The sequence below is a fragment of the Hyperoodon ampullatus genome, assembly GCF_949752795.1.
Source record: "Hyperoodon ampullatus genome assembly, chromosome: 19".
NCBI classification, from domain to species: Eukaryota; Metazoa; Chordata; class Mammalia; order Artiodactyla; family Ziphiidae; genus Hyperoodon; species Hyperoodon ampullatus.
In genome coordinates this window covers 29994452-30020432 of record NC_136932.1, presented here as the reverse complement: position 1 = coordinate 30020432, position 25981 = coordinate 29994452, and the positions used below count along the sequence as shown (strand labels likewise).

Genomic DNA, 25981 nt, shown 5'->3' with positions numbered 1-25981 from the left:
GCACATGGTGATAATGCCCGTGGTGACAGTTGTGACGGTGATAGTGCCCATGGTGATAGTGCTTACAGTGATAGTGACCATGGTTAAAGTGTGAATGGTGACAGTGGTCACGGTGAAAGTGCCCATTCTTATAGTGCACTTGGTGGCCATGCCCATGGTGATCGTACACATGGTGACAGTGCTCTCGGTGATAATGCCCATGGTGAGAGTTCCCATGGTGGTAGGGCACATGGTAGCAGTGCAAAATGGTGACAGTGACCATGGTGACAGTGCTCATGTAGTTAGTGCCCATAGTGGCCATGCCTATGCTGACAGTGCACATGGTGGCATAGCCCATGGTAAGAGTACCCGTGGTTACAGTACTCACGGTGAGAGTTCCCATGGTGAGAGTGCCCATGGTGGTAGTGCACATGGTGGCAGTGCAAAAGTGATATTGCCCATGGTGACAGTGAAAACGGTGATATTCCCCATGGTGACAGTACTCATGGATACAGTGTTCATTGTTGCAGTTCCCATGGTGACAGTGCTCACAGTGGCAGTGCCCTTGGTGGCAGTGCCCATAGTGACAGTGCTCATGGTGACATTTCTCATAGTGGAAGTACCAATGGTGACAGTGCTCAAGGTGACAGTGCTCACAGTGATAGTGACCATAGTGACAGTGCCCATGGTGACAGTGCTTATGGTGATAATACTCACTGCAACAGTGTTCATGAAGATAGTGCTCACAGTGGCAGTGTCCACGGTGACAGTGCCCACCATGATAGTGCCCATGCTGGGAGTTCCCATGGTGGCTGCGCCCATGGTGACAGTGCTCATAGTGACAGTGCCCATGGTGATAGTGCTCACAGTGATAGAGACCATGGTGACATTCCTCATGGTGGGAGTGCCCATGGTGATACTGCTCACGGTGATAGTGACCAAGGTGAAAGTGCTCATGGTGACTGTTCCCATGGTGAAAGTGCTCATGATGTCAGTGCCCATGGTGACAAGTCTCACTGTGATAGTGACCATTGTGACAGTGCACATGGTGGAAGTTCCCATAGTGACAGTACACATGGTGACAGTTCTCACAGTGATAGTGTCCATGGTGATAGTGCCCGTGGTGGCAGTGCCCATGGTGACAGTGCTCACAGTGACAGTGCCATCATGGCAGTGCCCATGGTGACAGTGTCCATTGTGACAGTGCTTCTGGTGATAGTGCTCACGGTAGCACTGCTCATGATGAAAGGGTTCACAGTGGCAGTGTCCACGGTGACAGTGCCCACAATGACAGTGCCCATGGTGACCGTGCCCATGGTGACAGTGCTCCGTGAGGAATGTCACCATGGTGACAGAGCTCATGGGAATAGTGCCCATGGTGACAGTGCTCATCGTGACTGTCCCCATGGTGCCAGTTCCCATGGTGACAGTTCTCATGGTGATAGGGCTCACGGTGATAGTTCTCACGGTGGCAAAACCCATGGTGACAGTACTCATGGTAAAAGTGCTCATGGTGGCAGTTCTCATGGTGACAGTTCTCATGGTGACAGTGCTTATGGAGGCATTGCCCAAGGTGGCAGTGCTCATGGTGACAGTGCACATGGTGACAATGCCCATGGTGACATTGCTCATGGAGTTATTGCCCGTGGTGACAGTGCTCATGGTGCCAGTGTCCATGGAGAGAGTACCATGGTGACAGTGCCCATGGTGGCAGTTCCCTTTGTGACTTGTGGCAGTGCCCATGGTGACAGTGCTCATGGTGACAGTGCCCAAGGTGAAAGTGCACATGGTGGCCATGCCCATGGTGACAGTGCCCATGTTGACAGTACCCATGGTGACAGTGATCACAGTGATTGTGTCCATGGTGACAGTGCCTATAGTGGTAGCGCACATCGTGGCAGTGCAAAATGGTGACAGTGTCCATTCTGATACTGCTCATGGTGACAGTGCTTACAGTGATAGAGCTTACGGTGATAGTGCCCATGGTTACAGTGCACACACTGACAGTGCTCATGGTGACAGTGCTCATGGCGATAGTTCTCACTGTGATAGTGCGCAGGGTGATAGTGCCCATGGTGAAAGTGCTCACGATGATAGTGCTCACGGTGATAGTGCTCATGGTGACAGTGCTCATGGTGAAACTGCCCATGGTGACATTGCCCACGTTAATAGTGCCCATGGTGAGATTATGCATGGTGACAGTGTTCAAATTGATAGTGCTCACGGTGACAGTGCTCACAGTGATAGTGCTCACGGTGATAGTGCTCATGGTGACAGTGCACATGGTGACAGTGCTCACAGTGTCAGTGCCTATCGTGACAGTGCTAATGGTGACAGTGCCCATGGTGACAGGGTCCATGGTGACAGAACTCATGGTGATAGTTCCCATGGTTACAGTGCTCATGGTGACATTATCCATGGTGATAGTGCTCACAGTGATAGTGCCCATGATGACAGTGCACTTGGTGGCCATGCCCATGGTGACAGTGCCCATGGTGGCATGGCTAATTGTGGCAGTGCAAAATGGTGACTGTGCCCATGGTGACAGTGCTCATGGTGGCAGTGCTCATGGTGGCACTTCCCATGGTGACTGTGCCCATGGTGACAGAACCCATGGTGACAGTACCCATGGTGACAGTGCTCACAGTGAGATTTCCCATAGTGAAAGTGCCCATAGTGGTAGTGTACATGGTGCCAGTGCAAAATGGTGATAGTGCTCATGGTGGCAGTGCCCATGGTGACAGTGCTCATGGAGACAGTACTCACAGTGACAATGCCCATGGTGAGAGTTCTCATGGTGACAGTGCCCATGTTGATACTGCCCATGGTGAAAGTGCCCATGGTGACAGTGCCCACGGCAACATTCCCCATGGTGATAGTGCCCATGGTGACTGTGCTCACAATGGAAGTGTCCATGGTGACAGTGCTCACGGTGACAGTGCCCATGGTGAGAGTGCTCATGGTGAGAGTGCACATTTTGAGAGTGCTCAAGGTTATAGTGCCCATGGTGACAAGTCCCATGGTGGTAGTGCACATGGTGGTAGTGTAAAATGGTGATGGTGCCCATGGTGACATTGCTCACAGTGATAGGGCTCACGGTGACAGTGCTCACCATGATAGTGCCATGGTGACAGTGCTCATGGTGACCATCCTCACGATGACAGTGCCCATGGTGGCAGTGCTGATGGTTACAGGGCCAATGGTGACAGTGCTTATGCTGATATTTCTCTCCGTGGCAGTGCTCATGGTGATAGTGCTCATGGTGTCAGTGCCCAAGGTGACAGTGCCCACAGTGACAATGCCCAGGGTGACAGTGCTCATGGTGAGAGTTCCCATGGTGACAGTGTCCATTGTGGCAGTGCTCATGGTGACAGTGTTCATGGTGGCAGTGACCATGGTGATATTACCCATGGTGACACTGCTCATGGTGACAGTGCTCACGGTGATAATGCCCATGGTGACAGTGCCAATGGTGACAGTGCTTATGGTAATAGTGCTCACGGTGGCAGTGCACAGGCTCTGGACGCACCAGCTCAGTGACCATGGCTCATGGGCCCAGCTGCTCTGCAACAAGTAGAATCTTCCTGGACTGGGGCATGAACCCGTGTCCCCTGCATTGGCAGGCGGACTGTCAACCACTGCACCACCAGGGAAGCCCCATTCCCACTTTTGAGAAAAGGAAGCTAAGACAGGGAAGCAACTTGCCCAGGCTGTACCTAATTTAGGGTTGGATCGAGGCTTTGAGTTTAGGCTGTCTGCCTGTTCTCTTAAACCTCACTCCCTACTGACTCTCAAATAACAGAAGACTTAACTGCACATAGAACAGAATATAAATTTCAACTTTGACAATGTAAAAGCTAGGTTTGGAAGGTAGACAGGAGGTAGAAAAAATGGAAGATGGTATGAATGTCCTCATTTTACAAAGCGTGACGTTGAGAGAATTTATAGTTGATTAACAATTTAGGTTTTTAAGTATATAACTACAAGTCAAAGAGATCATGAGCAGTGAGATAACTAATGATAACATAACTTTACTGAGCATTGTGGACATAGGAAGAGTGTAAAGGAACTAAACCCTTACTTAGTAAAATAGAAAGTGAACAGATAATGCCTCCAATTTAGTCAGAAAATAGTCATGTAAGAGTATTACTTGGAAATGCAGAAGAATTCAAAATAACAATAGTTGGACCTCCCTTCTGGTGCAGTGGTTAACAATCTGCCTGCCAAGGCAGGGGACACGGGTTTGAGCCCTGGTCCGGGAAGATCCCACATGCCATGGAACAATGAAACCCTTGCACCACAACTACGGAGCCTGTGCTCTAGAGCCTGCAAGCCACAACTACTGAGCCCATGTGCCATGACTAATGAAGCCGGCACACCTAGATCCTGTGCTCCACGACAAGAGGAGCCACTGCAATGAAGAGTAGCCCCCACTCGCTGAAACTAGAGAAAGCCTGCACGCAGCAACAAAGACCCAACACAGCCAAAAATAAATAATAAAAAAATAAAAAATAACAATATTTGACATAAACCTCATACAAAAGGGAAATCCAAACAGCCAGCAAACACAGAAAAGTGTATGACTTCATTAAGTAATAAGAGAAAAGTGAGTCAAAACCAATGAAACTACATGCCAATCAGTTTGACAAATACATAAATAAAGTGTGGTAGTATCAGGTATTGTAGACCTGGAGTACTATGGGAGTCTTCTACCCTGCTTATACTGGAGTATAAATTGATACAACTACTTTGGAAAGCATTTAGCACTCTCCATCACCTGAAGGTATATAAATAAGCTGTGACCCAGCAGCCCTCACCCCCTCCCTGTGTAAATGCACCAGAATAATCAGTACAGCAGGATTCCTGTCCATGATTTGCATTAGCACAAACTGAAAACAAACCAAATGTCCATTAAAAGTCAAAACTTAAATAAAATTTGTGTATTCGTACAGTGGGAAAATTATCAAGGAATAAAATTAAATGAACTAGAGCTACAGGCTGCAATGTGGATGAATTTTTTGAACCAATGTTGAGTGAAAGAAATACGATAGAAAAGACTTCATATACTATGATCCTCTACATAAAGTTAGATGTTGACAAAACTAAACTCTTTTGTCAGGGATACATGCAGGTTAAAGGAAATGATTGTCAAGAAATGAGGATGGTGTTTAACTGGGAAGAGGGAAGGAGACAGTGATGAGAAAAGGATATGGGGGGGTTGAGATGCTGACAAGTATCAATACTTTCAGATTCGAGTAGTGGTTATGTAAGTCTTCTCTTTTTATTTGTCACATTGACAGTTTTGTCCTGTGCACTTTTCAGTACACATATCATATTTTACAACTAAAACCCCGAGTCAAGAATCGGTCATTCTTGACTGCTGGATGTGGGAGTGGGATGAGACTATTTCATTTTAAGCCCTTCACTACTGCTTGCTTTCACGTGTTCATTCATTCAGCCTTAATTGAACATATGCTGTGTACCAAGCACTCTTCTAATTTTATATGTATTTTTATTAGTTTCTGCTTTATAACAAAGTGAATCAGTTATACAAATACATCTGTTCCCATATCTCTTCCCTCTTGCGTCTCCCTCCCTCCCACCCTCCCTATCCCACTCCTCCAGGCGGTCACAAAGCACCAAGCTGATCTCCCTGCGCTATGTGGCTGCTTCCCACTATCTATCTACCTTACGTTTGGTAGTGTATATATGTCCATGCCTCTCTCCCGCTTTGTCACAGCTTACCCTTTCCCCTCCCCATATCCTCAAGTCCATTCTCAAGTAGGTCTGTATCTTTATTCCTGTTTAACACCTAGGTTCTTCATGACAATTTTTCCCTTAAATTCCATATATATGTGTTAGCATACGGTATTTGTCTTTCCTTTCTGACTTACTTCACTCTGTATGACAGACTCTAGGTCTATCCACCTCATTACAAGTAGCTCAGTTTCGTTTCTTTTTATGGCTGAGTAATATTCCATTGTATATATGTGCCACATCTTCTTTATGCATAAATCCGATGATGGACACTTAGGTTGTTTCCATCTCCCGGCTATTGTGAATAGAGCTGCAATGAACATTTTGGTACATGTCTCTTTTTGAATTATGGTTTTCTCAGGGTATATGCCTAGTAGTTGGATTGCTGGGTCATATGGTAGTTCTATTTGTACTTTTTAAAGGAATCTCCATAATGTTCTCCATAGTGGCTGTACCAATTCACATTCCCACCAGCAGTGCAAGAGTGTTCTCTTTTCTCCACACCCTCTCCAGCATTTATTGTTTCTAGATTTTTTTTTTGCAGTACGTGGGCTTCTCACTGTTGTGGCCTCTCCCGTTGTGGAGCACAGGCGCCGGACACACAGGCTCAGTGGCCATGGCTCACGGGCCCAGCCGCTCTGCAGCATGTGGGGTCTTCCCGGACCGGGGTACAAACCTGTGTTTCCTGCATCGGCAGGCGGACTCTCAACCACTGTGCCACTAGGGAAGCCCTGTTTCTAGATTTTTTGATGATGGCCATTCTGACTGGTGTGAGATGATATCTCATTGTAGTTTTGATTTGCATTTCTCTAATGATTAATGATGTTGAGAATTCTTTCATATGTTTGTTGGTAGTCTCTAAATCTTCTTTGGAGAAATGTTTATTTAGGTCTTCTGCCCATTTTTGGATTGGGTTGTTTGTTTTTTTGCTATTGAGCTGCATGAGCTGCTTATAAATTTTGGATATTAATCCTTTGTCAGATGCTTCATTTGCAAATATTTTCCCCCATTCTGTGGGTTGTCTTTTGGTCTTGTTTATGGTTTCCTTTGCTGTGAAAAAGCTTTTAAGTTTCATTAGGTCCCATGTGTTTATTTTTGTCTTTATTTCCATTTCTCTAGGAGGTGGGTCCAAAAGGATCTTGCTGTGATTTATGTCATAGAGTGTTCTGCCTATGTTTTCCTCTAAGAGTTTGATAGTTTCTGCCCTTACATTTAGGTCTTTAATCCATTTGAGCTTATTTTTGTGTATGGTGTTAGGGAATGATCTAATGTCATACTTTTACATGTCCCTGTCCAGTTTTCCCAGCACCACTTATTGAAGAGGCTGTCCTTTCTCCACTGTACATTCCTGCCTCCTTTATCAAAGCTAAGGTGACCATATGTGCGTGTGTTTATCTCTGGGCTTTCTATCCTGTTCCATTGATCTATCTTTCTGTTTTTGTGCCAGTACCACACTGTCTTGATTACTGTAGCTTTGTAGTATAGTCTGAAGTCAGGGAGCATGATTTCTCCAGCTCCGTTTTTCGTTCTCAAGATTGCTTTGGCTATTCGGGGTCTTTTGTTTTTCCAAACAAATTTTGAAATTTTTTGTTCTAGTTCTGTGAAAAATGCCAGTGGTAGTTTGATAAGGATTGAAATGAATCTGTAGATTGCTTTGGGTAGTAGAGTCATTTTCACAATGTTGATTCTTCTAATCCAGGAACATGGTATATCTCTCCATCTATTTGTATCATCTTTAATTTCTTTCATCAGTGTCTTATAATTTTCTGCATACAGGTCTTTTGTCTCCATAGGTAGGTTTATTCCTAGATATTTTATTCCTTTTGTTGCAGTGGTAAGTGGGAAAGTTTTCTTGATTTCACTTTCAGATATTTCATCATTAGTATATAGGAATGCCAGAGATTTCTGTGCATTAATTTTGTATCCTGCTACTTTACCACATTCATTGATTAGCTCTAGTAATTTTCTGGTAGCATCTTTAGGATTCTCTATGTATAGTATCATGTCATCTGCAAACAGTGACAGCTTTACTTCTTCTTTTCCAATTTGGATTCCTTTTATTTCCTTTTGTTTTCCGATTGTTGTGGCTAACACTTCCAAAACTATGTTGTATAAGAGTGGTGAGAGTGGGCAGCCTTGTCTTGTTCCTGATCTTAGTTGAAATGCTGTCAGTTTTCCACCACTGAGGACGATGTTGGCTGTGGGTTTGTCATATATGGCCTTTATTATGTTGAGGAAAGTTCCTTCTATTCCTACTTTCTGCAGGGTTTTTATCATAAATGGGTGTTGAATTTTGTCGAAAGTTTTCTCTGCATCTATTGAGATGATTATATTGTATTTTTCCTTCAATTTTTAATATGGTGTATCACGTTGATTGATTTGCATACATTGAAGAATCCTTGCATTCCTAGAGTAAACCCCACTTGATCATGGTGTATGATTCTTTTAATGTGCTGTTGGATTCTCTTTGCTAATATTTTGTTGAGGATTTTTGCATCTATGTTCATCAGTGATATTGGCCTGTAGTTTTCTTTCTTTGTGACATCCTTGCCTTGTTTTGGTATCAAGGTGATGGTGGCCTCATAGAATGTGTTTGGGAGTGTTCTTCCCTCTGCTATATTTTGGAAGAGTTTGAGAAGGATGGGTGTTAGCTCTTCTCTAAATGTTTGATACAATTCGCCTGTGAAGCCATCTGGTCCTGGGCTTTGGTTTGTTGGAAGATTGTTAATCACAGTTTCAATTTCAGTGCTTGTTATTGGTGTAGTCATATTTTTTATTTCTTCCTGATTCAGTCTTGGCAGGTTGTGTATTTCTAAGAATTTGTCCATTTCTTCCAGGTTGTCCATTTTATTGGCATAGAGTTTCTTGTAGTAATCTCTCATGATCTTTTGTATTTCTGCAGTGTCAGTTGTTACTTCTCCCTTTTCATTTCTAATTCTATTGATTTGAGTCTTCTCCCTTTTTTTCTTGATGAGTCTGGCTAATGGTTTGTCTATTTTGTTTATCTTCTCAAAGAACCAGCTTTTAGTTTTATTGATCTTTGCTATCGTTTCCTTCATTTCTTTTTCATTTTTTTCTGATCTGATTTTTATGATTTCTTTCTTTCTGCTAACTTTGCGGGTTTTTTTGTTCTTCTTTCTCTAATTGCTTTAGGTGCAGGGTCAGGTTGTTTACTCGAGATGTGTCTTGTTTCTTGTTTCTTAAGGTGGGATTGTATTGCTATAAACTTCCCCCTTAGAACTGCTTTTGCTGCATCCCATAGGTTTTGGGTCATCGTGTCTCTATTGTCATTTGTTTCTATGTATTTTAAAATTTCCTGTTTGATATCTTCAGTGATCACTTCGTTATTAAGTAGTGTATTGTTTAGCCTCCATGTGTTTGTATTTTTTACAGATCTTTTCCTGTAATTGATATCTAGTCTCATAGCACTGTGGTCGGAAAAGATTCTGATACAATTTCAAGTTTCTTAAATTTACCAAGGCTTGATTTGTGACCCAACATATGATCTATCCTGGAGAATGTTTCATGAGCACTTGAGAAAAATGTGTATTCTGTTTTTGGATGGAATGTCCTATAAATATCAATTAAGTCCATCTTGTTTAATGTATCATTTAAAGCTTGTGTTTCCTTATTTATTTTCATTTTGGATGATCTGTCCATTGGTGAAAGTGGGGTGTTGAAGTCCCCTACTATGAGTGTGTTACTGTTTATTTTCCCTTCTATGGCTGTTAGTATTTGCCTTATGTATTGAGGTGCTCCTATGTTGGGTGCATAAATATTGTTATATCTTCTTCTTGGATCGATCCCTTGATCATTATGTAGTGTCCTTTGTCTCTTCTAGTAGTCTTTATTTTAAAGTCTATTGTGTCTGATATGAGAATTGCTCCTCCTGCTTTCTTTTGATGTCCATTTGCATGGAATATCTTTTTCCATCCCCTTACTTTCAATATGTTTGTGTCTCTAGGCCTGAAGTGGGTCTCTTGTAGACAGTATATATATGGGTCTTGTTTTTGTATGCATTCAGCCAATCTGTGTCTTTTGGTGGGAGCATTTAGTCCATTTACATTTAAGGTAATTATTGATATGTATGTTCCTATTCCCATTTTCTTAATTGTTTTGCATTCATTATTGTAGGTATATTCCTTCTGTTGTGTTTCTTGCCTAGAGAAGTTCCTTTAGCATTTGTTGTAAAGCTGGTTTGGTGGTGCTGAACTCTCTCAGCTTTTGCTTGTCCCTAAAGGTTTTAATTTCTCCATCAAATCTGAATGAGATCCTTGCTGGGTAGAGTAATCTTGGTTGCAGGTTTCTCTCCTTCATCACTTTAAATATGTCCTGCCATTCCCTTCTGGCTTGTAGAGTTTCTGCTGAGAGGTCAGCTGTTAACTTGATGGGGATTCCCTTGTGTGTTATTTGTTGTTTTTCCCTTGCTGCTTTTAATATGTTTTCTTTGTATTTAATTTTTGACAGTTTGATTAATATGTGTCTTGGCATATTTCTCCTTGGATTTATCCTGTATGGGACTCTCTGTGCCTCCTGGACTTGATTAACTATTTCCTTTCCCATATTAGGGAAATTTTCAACTATACTCTCTTCAAATATTTTCTCAGTCCCTTTCTTTTTCTCTTCTTCTTCTGGAACCCATATAATTTGAATGTTGGTGTGTTTAATATTGTCCCAGAGGTCTCAGAGACTGTCCTCAGTTCTTTTCATTCTTTTTTCTTTATTCTGCTCTGAAGCAGTTATTTCCACTATTTTATCTTCCACCTCACTTATCCATTCTTCTGCCTCAGTTATTCTGCTATTGATCCCAACTAGAGTATTTTTAAATTTATTTATTGTGTTTCTAATCATTGCTTTAATCTAATCATTGAATCATTCATTCATCTTTAGTTCTTCTAGGTCCTTGTTAACTGTTTCTTGCATTTTGTCTATTCTATTTCCAAGATTTTGGATCATCTTTACTATCATTATTCTGAATTCTTTTTCAGGTAGACTGCCTATTTCCTCTTCATTTGTTAGGCCTGGTGGGTTCTTATCTTGCTCCTTCACCTGCTGTGTGTTTTTCTGTCTTCTCATTTTGCTTATGTTACTGTGTTTGGGGTCTCCTTTTTGCAGGCTGCAGGTTCGTAGTTCCTGTTGTTTTTGGTGCCTGACCCCAGTGGCTAAGGTTGTTTTAGTGGGTTGTGTAGGCTTCCTGGTGGAGGGGTCTAGTGCCTGTGTTCTCGTGGATGAGGCTCGTTCTTTTTTTCTGGTGGACAGGTCCACGTCTGGTGGTGTGTTTTGAGGTGTCTGTGGCCTTATTATGTTTTTAGGCAGCCTTTCTTCTAATGGGTGGGGTTGTGTTCCTGTCTTGCTAGTTGCTTGGCATAACGTGAACAGCACTCTAGCTTGCTGGTCATTGAGTGAAGCTGGATGCTGGCATTGAGATGGAGATCTGTAGGAGATTTTCGCCATTTGATATTATGTGGAGGTGGGAGGTCTCTTTTGGCCCAGTGTACTGAAGTTGGCTATCCCGCCTCAGAGGCACAGCGCTGACTCATGGCTGCAGCACTAAGTGCCTTTCATCCATCCAGCTCAGAATAAAAGTGAGAAAAAATTAGAAAGAAAGAATTAGTAGAAGAAAGAAAGAAAGAAAGAAAGAGAGGAGGGAGGGTGGGAGGGAGGAAGGAAAGAAAGAAAGAAAGAAATAAAGAAAGAAAGGAGGGAGGGAGGAAGGAGGGAAGGTAGGAAAAAGAGAAAGAGAGAAGATAAAGTAAAATTGAATAAAGTATGATAAAATATAATAGCGTTATTAAACTTAAAAAGTAATTATTAAAAAAATTTTTTTAAAAGAAAAACGGATGGATAGAACCTTGGGGCAAATGGTGGAAGCAAAGCTATACAGACAAAATCTCACACAGAAGCATATACATACACATTCACAAAAGAGAACAAGGGGAAAAAAACGTAAATCTTGTTCTCAAAGTCCACCTCCTCAATTTGGGATGATTCGTTGTCTATTCATGTATTCCACAGATGCAGGGTACATCAAGTTGATTGTGGAGCTTTAATCCGCTGCTTCTGAGGCTGCTGGGAGAGATTTCCCTTTCTCTTCTTTATTCTCACAGCTCCTGGGTCTCAGCTTCGGATTTGGCCCCGCCTCTGCGTGTAGGTCGCTGGAGGGCGTCTGTTCTTTGCTCAGACAGGACGGGGTTAAAGGAGCAGCTGCTTTGGGGGCTCTGGCTCACTCAGGCCATGGGGAGGGAGGGTACGGAGTGTGGGGAGAACCTGCAGTGGCAGAGGCTGGTGTGACGTTGCACCAGCCCGAGGTGCACTGTGCGCTCTCCCGCGAAAGCCATCCATGGATCCCGGGACCCTGGCAGTGACGGGCTGCACTGGCTCCCTGGAATGGGGGTGTGGACGGTGACCTGCGCTCATACACAGGTCTCTTGGCGGTGGCAGCAGCAGCCCCAGCATCCCACGCCCGTCTCTGTGGTCCGCACTTTCAGCTGCGGCTCGCGCCCATCTCTGGAGCTCCTTTAAGCAGTGCTCTTAATCCCCTCTCCTCGAGCACCAGGAAACAAAGAGGGAAGAAAAAGTCTCTTGCCTCTTCGGCAGATCCAGACTTTTTCCCGGACTCCCTCCCGGTTAGCTATGGTGCATTAGCCCCTTCAGTCTGAGTTCACGCCGCCAACCCCAGTCCTCTCCCTGCGCTCTGACTGAAGCCCGAGCCTCAGATCCCAGCCATGCCCGCCCTGGCAGGTGAGCGGACAAGCCTCTCAGGCTGGTGAGTGCCTGTCGGCACTGATCCTCTGTGCGGAAATCTCTCTGCTTTGCCCTCCGCACCCCTGTGGTTGTGCTCTCCTCCATGACTCGGAAGCTTTCCCCCTCCGCCACCCTCAGTCTCTGCCCACGAAGGGGCTTCCTAGTGTGTGGAAACCTTTCCTCCTTCACAGCTCCCTCCCACTGGTGCAAGTCCCATCCCTATCCTTTTGTCTCTGTTTATTCTTTTTTCTTTTGCCCTACCCAGGTATGTGGGGAGTTTCTTGCCTTTTGGGGGGTCTGCAGTTTTCTGCCAGCGTTCAGTAGGTGTTCTGTAGGGGTTGTTCCACGTATAGATGAATTTCTGGTGTATCAGAGTGGAGGAAGGTGATCTCCGCGTCTTACTCTTCCGCCATCTTCCTCCAGGTCCTCATATGTGTTTTAACTCATGTAATCCTCACAAGAGCTCTGTGATATGGGAGCTTATCTCCATTTTATAGATGAGTAAGTTGAGGCCTAGAGTTATAGAACTTGTCCAAGGTTATATAGCTAACGGGTAGTTCCAGGCTCATTTGCCTCAGAGAGTCTGAATTTTTACAATATAATCTAAAAGAGAAATTTAATTACTAATTATAAGCAAAAAAAATTGCACATTAAAGAAGATGACAAGTTTTCATCTATCCAGTTAGAGAAAAGCACACAGTCTGTCTTTCACACAGGTACACCTTGTATTGGCAGGGATTTTCCTTATTAGGCAATTATTTATTGACCTTCTACATTGTGCTAGGCACAGGTGCTGGGGATAAACACTTAATAAAATTCACACCCTATCTTCAAATAACTTGCACTCTAAGTGAGGAAATAAGCCAAAAGTTATAGTAGAGGTTATATACCAAGTGATACATCGTTGATGGAAGTATAAAATCTCAGAAATCTTTTGGAAAGAAGTTTGGAGATAGGTACCTCAGAGCCTTAAAAATGTTCATTTGCTTTGACCTCAAACTCATTTTTATGGATTTATTGCAAGAACGTTATTCTCAGTATGGAAAAAAGCCTTCATGCATAAAAACTGTTATTTTATCTTATACTATTGAAAAGTTGGAAAGAATTTAAATGTGTAAAATGGTTAAACAGTAAACCCACTCAGTGGAATATTTTGTAGCCCACAAAAAAAATCAAGGTTATGAATCCCCTGATCATATGAGAAATGATTGATTTCAATGTTAAATTGAGAAAAGGTGAACATAAAATTTGATATCCAATATGATGGGAGCTTTGTCTCAGAAAAATCACCCTAGCCAGTGTACAGAAGGGAGGAAGGGAGAGCAGATGACAGGAAGGAAAATTATTCCAAAGCCTTATCATTAGTTTTACTTAAGTAATAGAATATCAAGCAATTTTACTTTCTAACTTTTTTGGTTCCATATTTCCATGTAAGGGACATGAATTATTAATACTTTGTAGGAGGAGAGTACACTTTTTCACAAAAATTTAACACTGTGTTCTAATTCCCTCCACTAGAGGGAGAAACTATTCCATGTAATTGCACTTTGATGTGCTCTTTAGAACCAGTCAGGAAGTTTTACTCTACTTTCCTCTGACTGTGATTAGGGTTTTTTTGCTTGCTTGTTTATTTGTTTAGAATTTCTTTGAAATTGGTTTTAGAAGATTTATTAAACCATTATATTGAAAGAAGAGGAATTTTGCAATTTTTTCCCCTTTTTCCCCATTGAAAACTTGGCTGGCTTTAGTAATGAAACATTAAAGAATTTGAAGTTCTTAGACTGTCAGTTTTTTAAACATGATCTGAATATAAAAATATATGTTAATTGAGAAAAATTTTGAAAACAATGAACAACTCGTTGAAGGAAATAAAAGCCACCTCTGCATGTACACACTCCTAATCTGCTCTTTTGTCTCAAAAGAGTATGAAAAATATTTTGTCTTGTCACTAAATACTCTTTTACATCAGAGAATTTGATTAAGCTTATGCACCATCTCCCAGGAAAAACGCACAGATATATTTTGAATGTAGAACTCCTGAAGCCCATTCATCAACTCTGGTTGAGACCTGTTGTCATTCTTTTCTTAGTGGCTTCATAGCACATTCCTTCATATGGTGAGCTGTTTTTGTTTAAACCAGTCCCAATTTGGAGGCTCTTAACTTTCTTCTAGGGTTTGGTTATAAACAATCTTATGACATCATGTTGGTAGATAAATCTTTGCCCACATCTTTGATTTCTTTAGGGTAAACTCCTGCTGTAGGATTGTTGTTAGGTACCCAAAGCTACTCTCCAGAAAGTGATACCAGTTCCCCTCCCAATGATGGCATATAATAGAGTTCCTCATTCTTTAAGTAATTGTTCAAAGCAGTTAACATGTATAAATATACCTTACTGTTTTCATAAGTATAGGTATTATGATTGCTTATCACTGCATAAGAAACCACCCCGAAACAGTGGCCTAAAACAATAACAATCATTTATTTTGTTCATGAACCTGGAGGTTGAGTAGGATATTGATTCTTTTACTACACTCTTACTGACTGAAAACAATACCTATTTGACTAGCTCACAGTTCTGTATGTCAGAAGTCCAGGCACAGCATGACTGGGCTTATTGCTCAGATACACTCGGGAACATGTGGGTTCCCTTCTGAGAGTGTTAAAGCATGTGAAATTTAAGTGTAAGATATTGAGCCCCAAACGTTGGATGTTCACCATAGTTTGTGTGGGTCACAGAGCTGAAATCAGGATGTCAGTCTGGCTGTGTTAGCATCCAGAAGCTCTGGGAAAGAATGCCTCCAAGCTTCTTCAGCTTGGCATAATTCAGATTCTGCAGTTGCAGGACAGAGGTCCCCATTTCCTTGCTGGCTGTCAGTCGGGGGACAGTTTCAGCTCCTAGAGGCCTCTCTCTTGCCTTCCCTGCCGCAGCATTGGACTTCTTCAGAGCCAGCAATGGAGAGTCTCCCTCTTGTCCATTTTGTACTTCTATTCAGGAAGAGTTCAGGTCCTTTTCATGGGGTGCCTGAGTAGGCCACATCCACCTAGAATAATCTCCCTGTCTTAAAAAATCAACTGATTTTGAACCTTAATTCCATCTGCAAAATCCCTTCACTACAGCACCTAGATTTAGAGTTTGATTGGATAAGTGGAAGGTTTGTGTACTTCAGTAAGTAGGAATCTTGGGGGCTCTGTTAGAATTCTGCCTATTGCAAGCAGTGTCCCCACTTCAAGGACTGAAGTGTCTTAGTTCCTAAAACTCCAAGAGAGTTTATCAGTGTTCATTTTATTTCAGTGACCTTGGTGAATGGGAAGACTACCACCTCCATGAACAGGAATGACACCCAGCTTCATGAGTCCACAGTGTGGCTCTGCTACTTAGTGGTGTGACCTTGGCTGTGCTGCTCTACTTATTCTACTTCTCTGCATCTGTTTCCCTCATCTGTAAAATAACATGGAGTTAGTGATCGTTCTTTCCTCATAGGTTTTTTTGTTTTATAAATTTATTTTTGGCTGCGTTGGATCTTCGTTGCTGCTCGTGGGCTTTCTCCAGTTGCGTTGAGCGGGGGGTTACTCTTCATTGTGGTGCAGTGGCTTCTCTTATTGCGGAGCACAGGCTCTAGGTGCACAGGCTTCAGTAGTTGTGGCACGTGGGTTCTAGAGCGTAGGCTCAGTAGTCATGGCGCACGGGCTTAGTTGCTCCGTGGTATGTGGGTTCTTCCCGGACTAGGGCTCAAACCCGTGTCCCCTGCACTGGCAGGCAGATTCTTAACCACTGTGCCAACAGGGAAGCCCCCTCTTAGGGTTTTGATGATTAGATTATTTAATACCCAGGGAACTCCAGGAACAGTGCTTGACTGTAAATTGCTTTAAAAGTGATTACTTTTTAAAAACATGCTTTTGAATCTGCAATTATGCAATTCATGTATGCTAAGCATGTTCGTTAATAGGACTTCCTGCTATAAAGAGACCCACAAATAAAATTAGAATTGTTCTTTCTTGGTCTTAACTTCTTATTTCTGACTTACTATGTTATACGCATATGCCTTTTATGGTGGGCTGCCACAAATTTATGTTGGAAAGAGTGGAATTCAAGTAAATCTTTACTATGTTAATTTGATAGATTTTGATAATTCATTTTACTAGCATAGTATGATATTACCAGTAGCAGACTAAAATCTGAGTTCACTTCTGGCTCTGCCCCTAAATCCTGATGAGACCAATAGCTGGAAAGGCTTTTGGATATTATACTATGAATTAGTTATAATATTGACTCTGTTTGTTTAGGAAAACCTGGAGGAGTGCCTAAAGCAGTTAAAGGAGGAAAGAGTAATAAGACTGAAGGCTGATAGATGAGTCAGTGAGGTAAGCAAGTTTCTTCTGCTGCTTTTGAGAGTGTTTTGGTTTTATTTTGATTTGATTTTAAGCCATATACACATAATTTGTAAGCTTTAAAACTGCAATATGTTGCAAATTGGTTGTATCATATGGACTTTTGCATTTACTGGTATTTAGTGATCATATGATCTATATTCCAGAAAACATGTTTTTAAAAATGTGAAAATCTGGTTTTGTGTATGTGTGTGTGTGTGTGCTTTTATGTGACATTAGCTTATTTCCTGTTTATGATTCTTTGATTCAAGAAGGCACTTTCTGTGCATATATTGTATATACAGTAACATAAAAGACATGATGAGACTCTCCTGGCAATGAATTAGGAAAGTGAATCATTTAAATAAATTTAAGATATTGGAAAACTTCTAAGAATGCAATGAAAGATAAAAATATATACTATGAGAATTACATTAGGTAATGTGCATGAAAGCAGGGCATAATCTTAAAAGTTCTATCTAAATATAATTTATCACAGGGTGAGTGTAGGGAGGAATTTTTGAAAGTGCATCCATTGGATTGGCAGACACGCATTCAATAAATGTTGAGCACCTGCTCATGTAAGGCAAAAGGGGCATCATGAACGTTAACGGCATTTCTGAGAAATACTAGAGTTGAGCTTACAGGGGGTTTTAAGTGCACAGATGATGAGTGGAAGGGGAAGAGTGCACGGGGGTCAATATTTTCAAGAAGCCAAAGAAAATATTGGTGATCGTACATTTAATAAATTGTGTTGGGTATGATTTAGGACTTTTAAATATAAGCATTAGATATTTTGCTCACTAAAGTTAATTCCTAACATTCAGCAGAGTTGTATTATGTTTTGTTCAAATAAGATTCTATAATTCACTTTCTAATTTGAGGGAAACTTAAAGCAGGTAATTTTCTAATGTGGAATGAGGCCCCATTATGAATTGAACCAGTTAGAAATGTGATCTTTTGTGAAAGATCATTAATAAAATGGTAACTTTGGTTTATTTATATGCCACCTAAGTGTTATATAGGAAAATTTGTTGGGTGCCTGTGAGTTTTGGTTATTATGTGATATGGTCTCTGTCTTTACTGGTGGAGAGTTAGGTTAATTAAAAATTAATTACATTTTGAGTGTTTTAGTTTTGTTCCTTGAAACTAGGCAAGACTACTTTTGATGACAACGAGAAAAAATCGTGTCAGACATTTTCAGTCTTCTTGTATAGCTGGAACATGAAAATGCCCAGTTAAGAAATATAAATTTCTGTTTGTCTGAAGCCCTTCATGCCCACTCATTGAAAAGCATGATCCTGGATGATGAAGGTGTTTTGGGCAGCATTGAGAATTCTTTTCAGAAGTTCCATGCTTTCTTGGATCTCCTTAAAGATGCTGGGTTAATTCATTCCTCTTCATGGCGTTCTTCTCTTTGTGCCTATAACGTAGTTTGCTGAGGAACTGGAGCAATTTTCATCACTTACGTGGCTATATTTAGCCAAATTTAGTGTAATTATAGGTAATATAGTTGACATTTTAAAATGAGGAATTATTTTTTAAAGAAATGCAAATAGGGAAGCCTGTTTTGGTAGAGTGGGGAGCCCATTATAAAAGAGTAACCTGTAGACAGAGTAATTAGTAGGTATAGTTGTTTTGTAAAGACTAAATTGAAGGTAATTTTCTTTGAAAATATTTGGGAATGCATAAGAATTTTCCTATCTTTCACTTATTTTGCTTGTTTGGTAAGTTTGAATTAAAGTTATCTTTGCCTTAGACATAAAAATTATTATTAATCTGCAGGGGAGATATAGGTCAGTGGTTCTCAACAGGGAGCAATTTTGCTGAAAGAGGGAAGTATAGATTGATACTTGATGGAGTGGTGTTTTGTCAGTGAATGAATTGGTGTTGGTGTTGGGAAGGAAGGAACAAACACATTCTTGGAAACTGGAGGAAAGGTGGTAAGGAAGTGTGGGAATGGAGGTGTGACAGGCAGTGGATGAGGTGCATGGTACATGTTGAAGCTGCTAGTGAGACAGTGTGATGTGTCCTAGAGGATGAATCTGGAAAGGGCTGAGAATTTGGGGGAGAGAGAGGCTTGTAGTCTGGAGTAGGATGTTGGCTTTTAACATTTTAGACGTATTTCATGATTGTAGGTCTGGGGAAATCTAAAGTGTTCTTCTGTGATTATAATAACCTTTGTCTTTTCTCCTTTCCTCCTCTGGGCCAGGCTTGGGCAGCTGGCCACAATGGCTGGTATAGATCAGTCAGATTTTCATTTACTAGGTCGTCCCCAGATGAATTCTACTGTTAGTAGTCCACCTAAAGAAGAAAAGAAGGCACTTGAAGAAGGAAAATCAGAATCAAAACAGGGTGCCCCAGGACAAATGCAAAATATCCAAGTAAATGGACAGAACAGCACTTAATGATTCTAAGAATGATTAGCAAAAAGGAAATGACCAAGTCAGGGAGAAAACAATAATGATCAGTCTCTAATAGTTCACATGCTCGGGAGGTAGAAGACTCTGGAATCCTTTCCAAATCTGAGATTAGTAAATATGTGCCCATTTCATGATACTGTATTGTTGTAAATAAGGAGAGTGGAAGTTCTTTAGAAAATTTATGAGTTAAAGCAAACTATCCTTAATGAAGAAAGAAGACATTAGAGAAAATATTCCAGATTTTAAATGTATAAATGTCTATTCTATTCATATTTTATCTAGGTTTCTATTTGTATGCAGTCAGCTTACAATGAAGGAACACTAATGAAGGTACACATACTGATATAATTTTTAAAATAAGTAATCCAGACATAGCTAATAGGTAACATATTACAGTGAATCACCTGGTTATGGGAATGGGAGGGGAAAACCTGTCAGCTTTTCTTTTAGCCTTACTTGGAGCCCCCATCAACCAATCTCAGACTGGTCTTGGGAACTGACAGCTTGATAACACAGTCTGGTCACAAACTATATACTGTTTACATGTGCCTGGAGGATAGAAAAGAAATTAATTATCTTACAGAATAGGGTTTTATTTTTAGTGAGGGAAAGGAAATGGATAATAACTACCCCAATCACCAAAGTCTGAAAATGTAGTGGAGATAGCCTTGGATATAGCTAGGTTAAGCTGAGAATCACTTGGCAAGATATAATTACAAAAACAACTGGCTCTGAAATCTTCTGAATAATCAATTGACTGTGTTAATAATAAGATTACAGAGTAACATTGAAGTTTTGAACTCTACTTTTTAATGATTGGCTTTGTTCATCACTGAATTTTTGTCTTGTCTTTTGTTTTTCCCTCCAGTTTCAGAAAACTACAGGTGATGCTAGGATTCCTTTGACTCTCGACTCCTTCCGTGTCCCAGTGTCTACTCAGGAGGACTTAGAAACTTCTAAAGACAACCTGGGGGTCCCAGTCACAGAGCAGCAGCAGCAGTCTTTTGAAGATTTCATTGTTAGAACATGTTCTCCTTCAGCAGACGTCATTTCTGGAACTGGAAGTCAAAGAAAAGAAGAGGAATTATCTAGAAATAGTAGGTCTTCTTCAGAGAAAACGAGCAAAGCAGGTGAATATACCAAAAAATACTCTGCTAAGAAACAACCTGGGAAGGACCTGCATTCCTGCTCTGACTCACCTGTAAAGCAGCAAAGCAAAGGAATTGGGCAAAATAATTCTTTGGTTAATAAACCAATTAAAAGTGAGTCTTCGAACAAACACATTTCTGTTAAGAAAGAAGGTAGAATAGTGACTGCTTCATCAAAGACAACTAAAAGTAAACTCAATCTACTAGAACATTCTGAAAGGGATACTCTTGGATCTGATTGTGAATTTCAAGAAAGCATCCATACTCTATCATGCCTAACATAGGTCTAAATCTTTTAAAATTATGTTTTTGCATTCAAATTTTAATAAATTACTTATGTTTTTATTATAGAATATAGTGTTTTCAGTTACTTGACTGGAAGCCATTAGAGAAAGATTTATCTATCCTTTTTTATTATAATGAAAGTTTTGGTGTACTTTTCCTTGTAACACTCTGCACCATTCATTCAGCTAGTGTTTATTTAGGGTTTTATATGTACAGTACTCTTCTAGGTGCTATTGTTTTCAGCAGTGAACAAAATAAAGCCTTTACTCTCCTGGAACTAGCACTCTGTGGTGGGAGAAAACATAAACAACAAAACAGGCTAAGGGTTAAAAAGAGATGGGAATAATAAATGGAATAGTTTTACCATTTGGTTAAACATCAAACTATTATAAATCACACGGCCAGAAGCCATTGACGTATTTTAATTCACAATAACCAGAGAGCCTCAAACATTTACCAAGGCACTTAACTGTGTTTATGGATTACAGCAACGCTCTGAGGTAGGGAACTGTTACCATCCCCATTTTATAGATGAACAGTCTGAGGAGACATTATGTGAGTTACCCAGAATTACACAGCTATAAGTAAATGGGAAGTTGCGATGTGACCCGAACCCATGCTCTTTTTTTTTAATGTATGGACTTTATTATCTTTCATTTGTTTCTGATTTATGTGAATTTTTTCTTTAAAGATTTTTTCTGATGTCAACCATTTTTAAAGTGTTTATTGCATTTGTTACAGTATTGCTTCTGTTTTATATTTTGGTTTTTTGGCCACAAGGCATGTGGGATCTTAGCTGCACGACCAGGGATTGAACCCTCACCCCCTCCATTGGAAGGTGAAGTCTTAACCACTGGACCACCAGGGAAGTTCCCCTTATGTGACTATTTTTCTGGCAATTTTTAAAAAATTGTATTTTTTATTGACGTACAGTTGAATTACAGTGTTGTGTTAATTACTGCTCTACAGGAAAGTGACTCAGTTACACATTTATATGCATTCTTTTTCATATTCTTATCCATTACGGTTTATCACAGGATATAGAATATAGTTCCCTGTGCTCTACAGTAGGACCTTTTTGCGTTTTTATAAATACATCCATTTAAAAAAAATAAATTTATTTATTTATTTATTTACTTATGGCTGTGTTTGGCCTTCGTTGCTGCACGTGGGCTTTCTCTAGTTGAGGTGCACATGCTTCTCATTGTGGTGGCTTCTCTTGTTGCAGAGCATGAGCTCTAGGTGCCTGGACTTCAGTAGTTGTGACATTGGGCTTATTTGCTCTCTGGCATGTGGGATCTTCCCGGACCAGGGCTTGAACCCGTGTCTCCTGCATTGGCAGGCGTATTCTTAACCACTGCACCACCAGGGAAGTCCCATGTAGGACCTTTTTGTTTATCCATCCTGTATATACACCAGTTTGCATCTGCTAATCCTAAACTCCCAATCCAAACCTCTCCCACCCCCTCCTCCTTGGCAACCACCAGTCTATTCTCTATGTCCTTGGTTAGGTTTCTGTTCACACATAGGCAGAACCCAGGCTCTTAATTACTTTGTTATCCTGTTTCCTTGTTAAGAGAAGAAGGGTTTAAGGAAGGCACTGAGAGAGAAGCCAGTGAGCACTAGAAGTGCAAAAACAGTGGGGCTGTCAGAAAGCACAGCTGTCTCCTTCCCCCATCATGAGCAGAATTTTTAAATGGCAGAGTATGTAAGAGTATGTGATGACACATCTCTGGATTAAATTATGTCTCCCTAGTAAGACATGTACAGATAAGTCTTTAGTTCAATCAGAGTGAAAGGTGAGATCAGAGAAAACCTGGAGTGTCAGATTTCCTGTAGAAGGTCCTGCCTGATTGTTACTAAGAGGGCTACTACAGTACTAGTTAGTTCATTAGTCATGGGTTGAGTGTTAGAGGAGTGAAACAATGAGCAAGATATAGTGTTGGCCCTTTAACAGTGGAGTGAGAGGGGAACACGCACAGCAGATGTCTCATCCTGCACGTGACATGCTGTGACAGGCATATTTAGGGCTTTTAGTCACTGTTTGTGAAGAAGAAGGGGAGCTGTGAGGCAAAGAAAAGTCATCGAAAGAGGCAGTCACTAAGCTAGGTCTTAAAGGACTCGTGAAAAACTGGTGAGTCAGCTGGTGAAGGGCACGGACACTCAAGGCAGAGAGGACAGTGGAAGTCCAAAGACGTGAGTGTGCGAGAGGTGTGTTACAGAGCCACAGGCACAGGCTCTGTAGAATCAGTGCAGTGTCACCAGGCAGTGGCAAGTGCCCCTAAAGGAGGCAGCGAGGAGGAGGAGAGCGGGTCTTAACCACCCATGTGCATGGAGCTGGTTTCCTCAGAAAATAGCTAAGAATGGAAAGGGCAAGTTCAGGTGGCATTTTAGACCACTGACGTCAGTATAGATGAGGAATTTGAAGAAGCCTGGAGACAGTTATGCCCCACTCTTCTGAGGAGCAGTGTTTTTTATTTTCAACTGGGACTTTCACGCTGCCACCTCCTCTCCTGACCCTACTGAGAGGTTTATAGGCCGGCAGAAGGAAGAACCTAGCTTAAGTAAAGTTAATCAGGTTTCTTTACTGTACACATTCTCGGGCCTGCTGTAGGCTAATGTTCATTCTGGATAGTCACAGCAGGCATATGGTACACAGCCATCCTCAAAGCTATTTGACTCTAGAGTCCTTTTTTAATAGAAATGTCTAACAACTGGTTCCACCAAACAGCAATTTGGTAACTTCTAGACCAGGTAATAGCAAGAAGAAAGGGGTCTGATATAAGGTATAGATGAAGGGAGGAAATAAGTTCTAATTGTATTTAGGAAATTACAAGCAAGACTTGATCTTGGGAAGTAAGGAAGAAGTAGGAGGTGGAGGCTGAACCCCCATCTGTGTGACTAAAGATGGGTGGTGGTATCATTGAGTTTGGAAATAGGGGATAAAGAACTGAATTGGGGAAAAAACTTTAGTTCTGGACATGTAGAATTTTAAAGCACCTGTAGAATTCAGAAGACAAACTGGTAGATAACTGGACATGCACGTGAAGACATGGAAAGATAAAAATTTGAATGTCATCAGCACATATCAGCAGTCATTAAAATCATGAAAATGGATGAGATTTCAGAGAATTGTGAGTACTGACAACACTTAAGTAATAAGCAGAGAAAGAATTCTGGGAAGGAGAAAGGTGATAGAGTTTCAAGAAGGAGGAAGTAGATGACAGTGTCATCCTTTAGAGAATGTGAGTGTCCATTGGATTTGGGCAGTTAGGTCCCCAGTGACCTTAGAACAGTTCAGTGAAGTGGTGGACAAAAAGCCAGATGGCAATAAATTGAGGGTGTAGGGCTGTCTGTGGGGGCCAGGTGGGGCTAGTGAAACAGTGGGAATAGGCTACTCTCAAGGAGTTTGGATGAAAAGAGAAAATAATTAGCAAAAAAGAATTTTTTAGAAGGAGAAGGACTTATATTTTATATGTTGAGATGAAGGAACTGATAAAGGAGATCCTGAAGATGTAGATAATAATTTAGAGAATTGGGGAAACATGGACATATCAATAAGAAAAAAAACCTTGCACAGTATATAAAAATCACTTGTATTCTTTGAGTTGGATGGATACTGGTAAGTTTGGGAGGAAATAAAGGTAAGAAGAGATAGAAGTTAAATGAGTTTATACTGATAGCCTCAGTTTTCTTTGACACAGATTTTTCAGTGACACATATATACACATACATAATTACCATTTTAAAATTATTTCATAGTTACATGTTTTATTAATCACGTCTGAGAAAAGTCACTGATTTTCATTTTGTACAGCATTATCTTGCAAGGACAAGATACAGTGACAACTTCCAAGCTTTTTGCATATCAGAGCTGAAACTGAAAGTATCTCCATAATTGAATTTTCACTTCTTATTTGTAATAAGTTTATCCTTAGGAGGATACTTTCATAGTGTTTGATCACAGATGAGTTTGGGCATTGCTATCACTCAATCATGTTAAGCATCTGTCAGGTTCTCTCCTATACTATATATTAATTTTTTGTCCGTTAAGCAAATATTTATTGGCGGCCTGTGGGAATAAGATACACCTAGGTCCTATTGCCTTGGTATATTCACAAAAGCCTCTGAAACTAAATTTCCAATTCAGGCCGTACTAAGGCCTGGCATAATAAGTTTTCATTGTTAACAGATTTTTGTGTGTTTGTGGGGTTTGTTTGTTTTTATTTTTGAAGCAAGGATAAGACACTGTCTTAACTCAGTAGTTGTCCATTCATTAATAAGTCAAAGAAGACATTGATGAAGCATGGTATTTTGAATACCCTTTCCACAGAATAGGTAATGGGCCATCCTGAAACTCTGGTGAGATGCTTATCATTTTCAGATTTTGGAGTGGCTGAGAAAACCTTATTACACCTTGAATTATCACTAGAAACATGAATTCAGCTAAATGAAAACAGTGCCTCTGCCTACTGAGGTTGTCAATTTCCATCTCAACAAAAGTGAACATTTCTCCTTTAGATTAAAATCAAGAAAATCCCCTCTGTCCAGGATGCAATAATGGGGTGCACGAAAGAGGAAAACTGAAGCTATTCCCTCTTTACACCTGAACAGTGAATTCATTCTGATATCAAATATTTGTTTGATTCTGTTATGATGAGGTGCTTTATTGTTTAGAGATCAAATTACTGTTCATTCCTGCTAAGTAAGGAAAATTCATGTTTTAGGACTCTGAATAGTAACTTTATATATTTTATATATATATTAAAAATAAATATATATTATCTGTAATATATATTCCATCTATTCAACAAAATTGTAATTTTCATCATCTCTTACGAATGATGAACTGTATTCACTCTTTGGAAAGGGCTTATAGGGAATTAAAGTCTCCATATACATTTTATAGAAGACCATGGAAACCAAATTCTCAACTGGGAGCAAACTTAGGTTTTGCTATGAAGGTTTATGCTTGCCTGGCCTTAGAGTGGTAGGCCAGGAACTCAAGGTGGAGGTTTTTTTCCCTCTAAGTTACTTTCATTGATGCCACCCTGAAAAAATTTGGAGGGAGTATTTTTGAAATAGCTTTATCTCAGTAACCCTTTAGAAATGCTGCAGAGTATGGGGAACATAACTGTCAAAATGTTCAAGCAACTCTTGTTGATTTAAGTGTGATTGATCAGGAGCAATACAGGAAGGAGCTGGGTACAAAAGACAAAAGGTGTGAGGCTATTTCATGTATTGTTTTTGGCTTATTGTACAAAACAGAGAAAGTC

General features: G+C 40.7%; 2 protein-coding genes across 2 annotated transcripts in view; both read left to right on the top strand.

Moving 5' to 3' along the window:
- The window catches only part of LOC307067921 (RAD52 motif-containing protein 1-like), a gene marked incomplete at both ends in the record, with an annotated part of 408529 nt that overhangs the window by 109629 nt on the left and 272919 nt on the right, over positions 1-25981 (top strand). The window lies entirely within an intron of this gene.
- On the top strand, positions 194-20704 carry LOC307067448 (centrosomal protein of 78 kDa-like; the record flags this gene model as incomplete). Its single annotated transcript, XM_079724898.1, is given in 8 exon segments — positions 194-338; positions 705-802; positions 16766-16831; positions 16835-16843; positions 18067-18233; positions 19062-19233; positions 19555-19602; positions 20141-20704. Coding segments are annotated over 8 exon segments (1269 nt in total).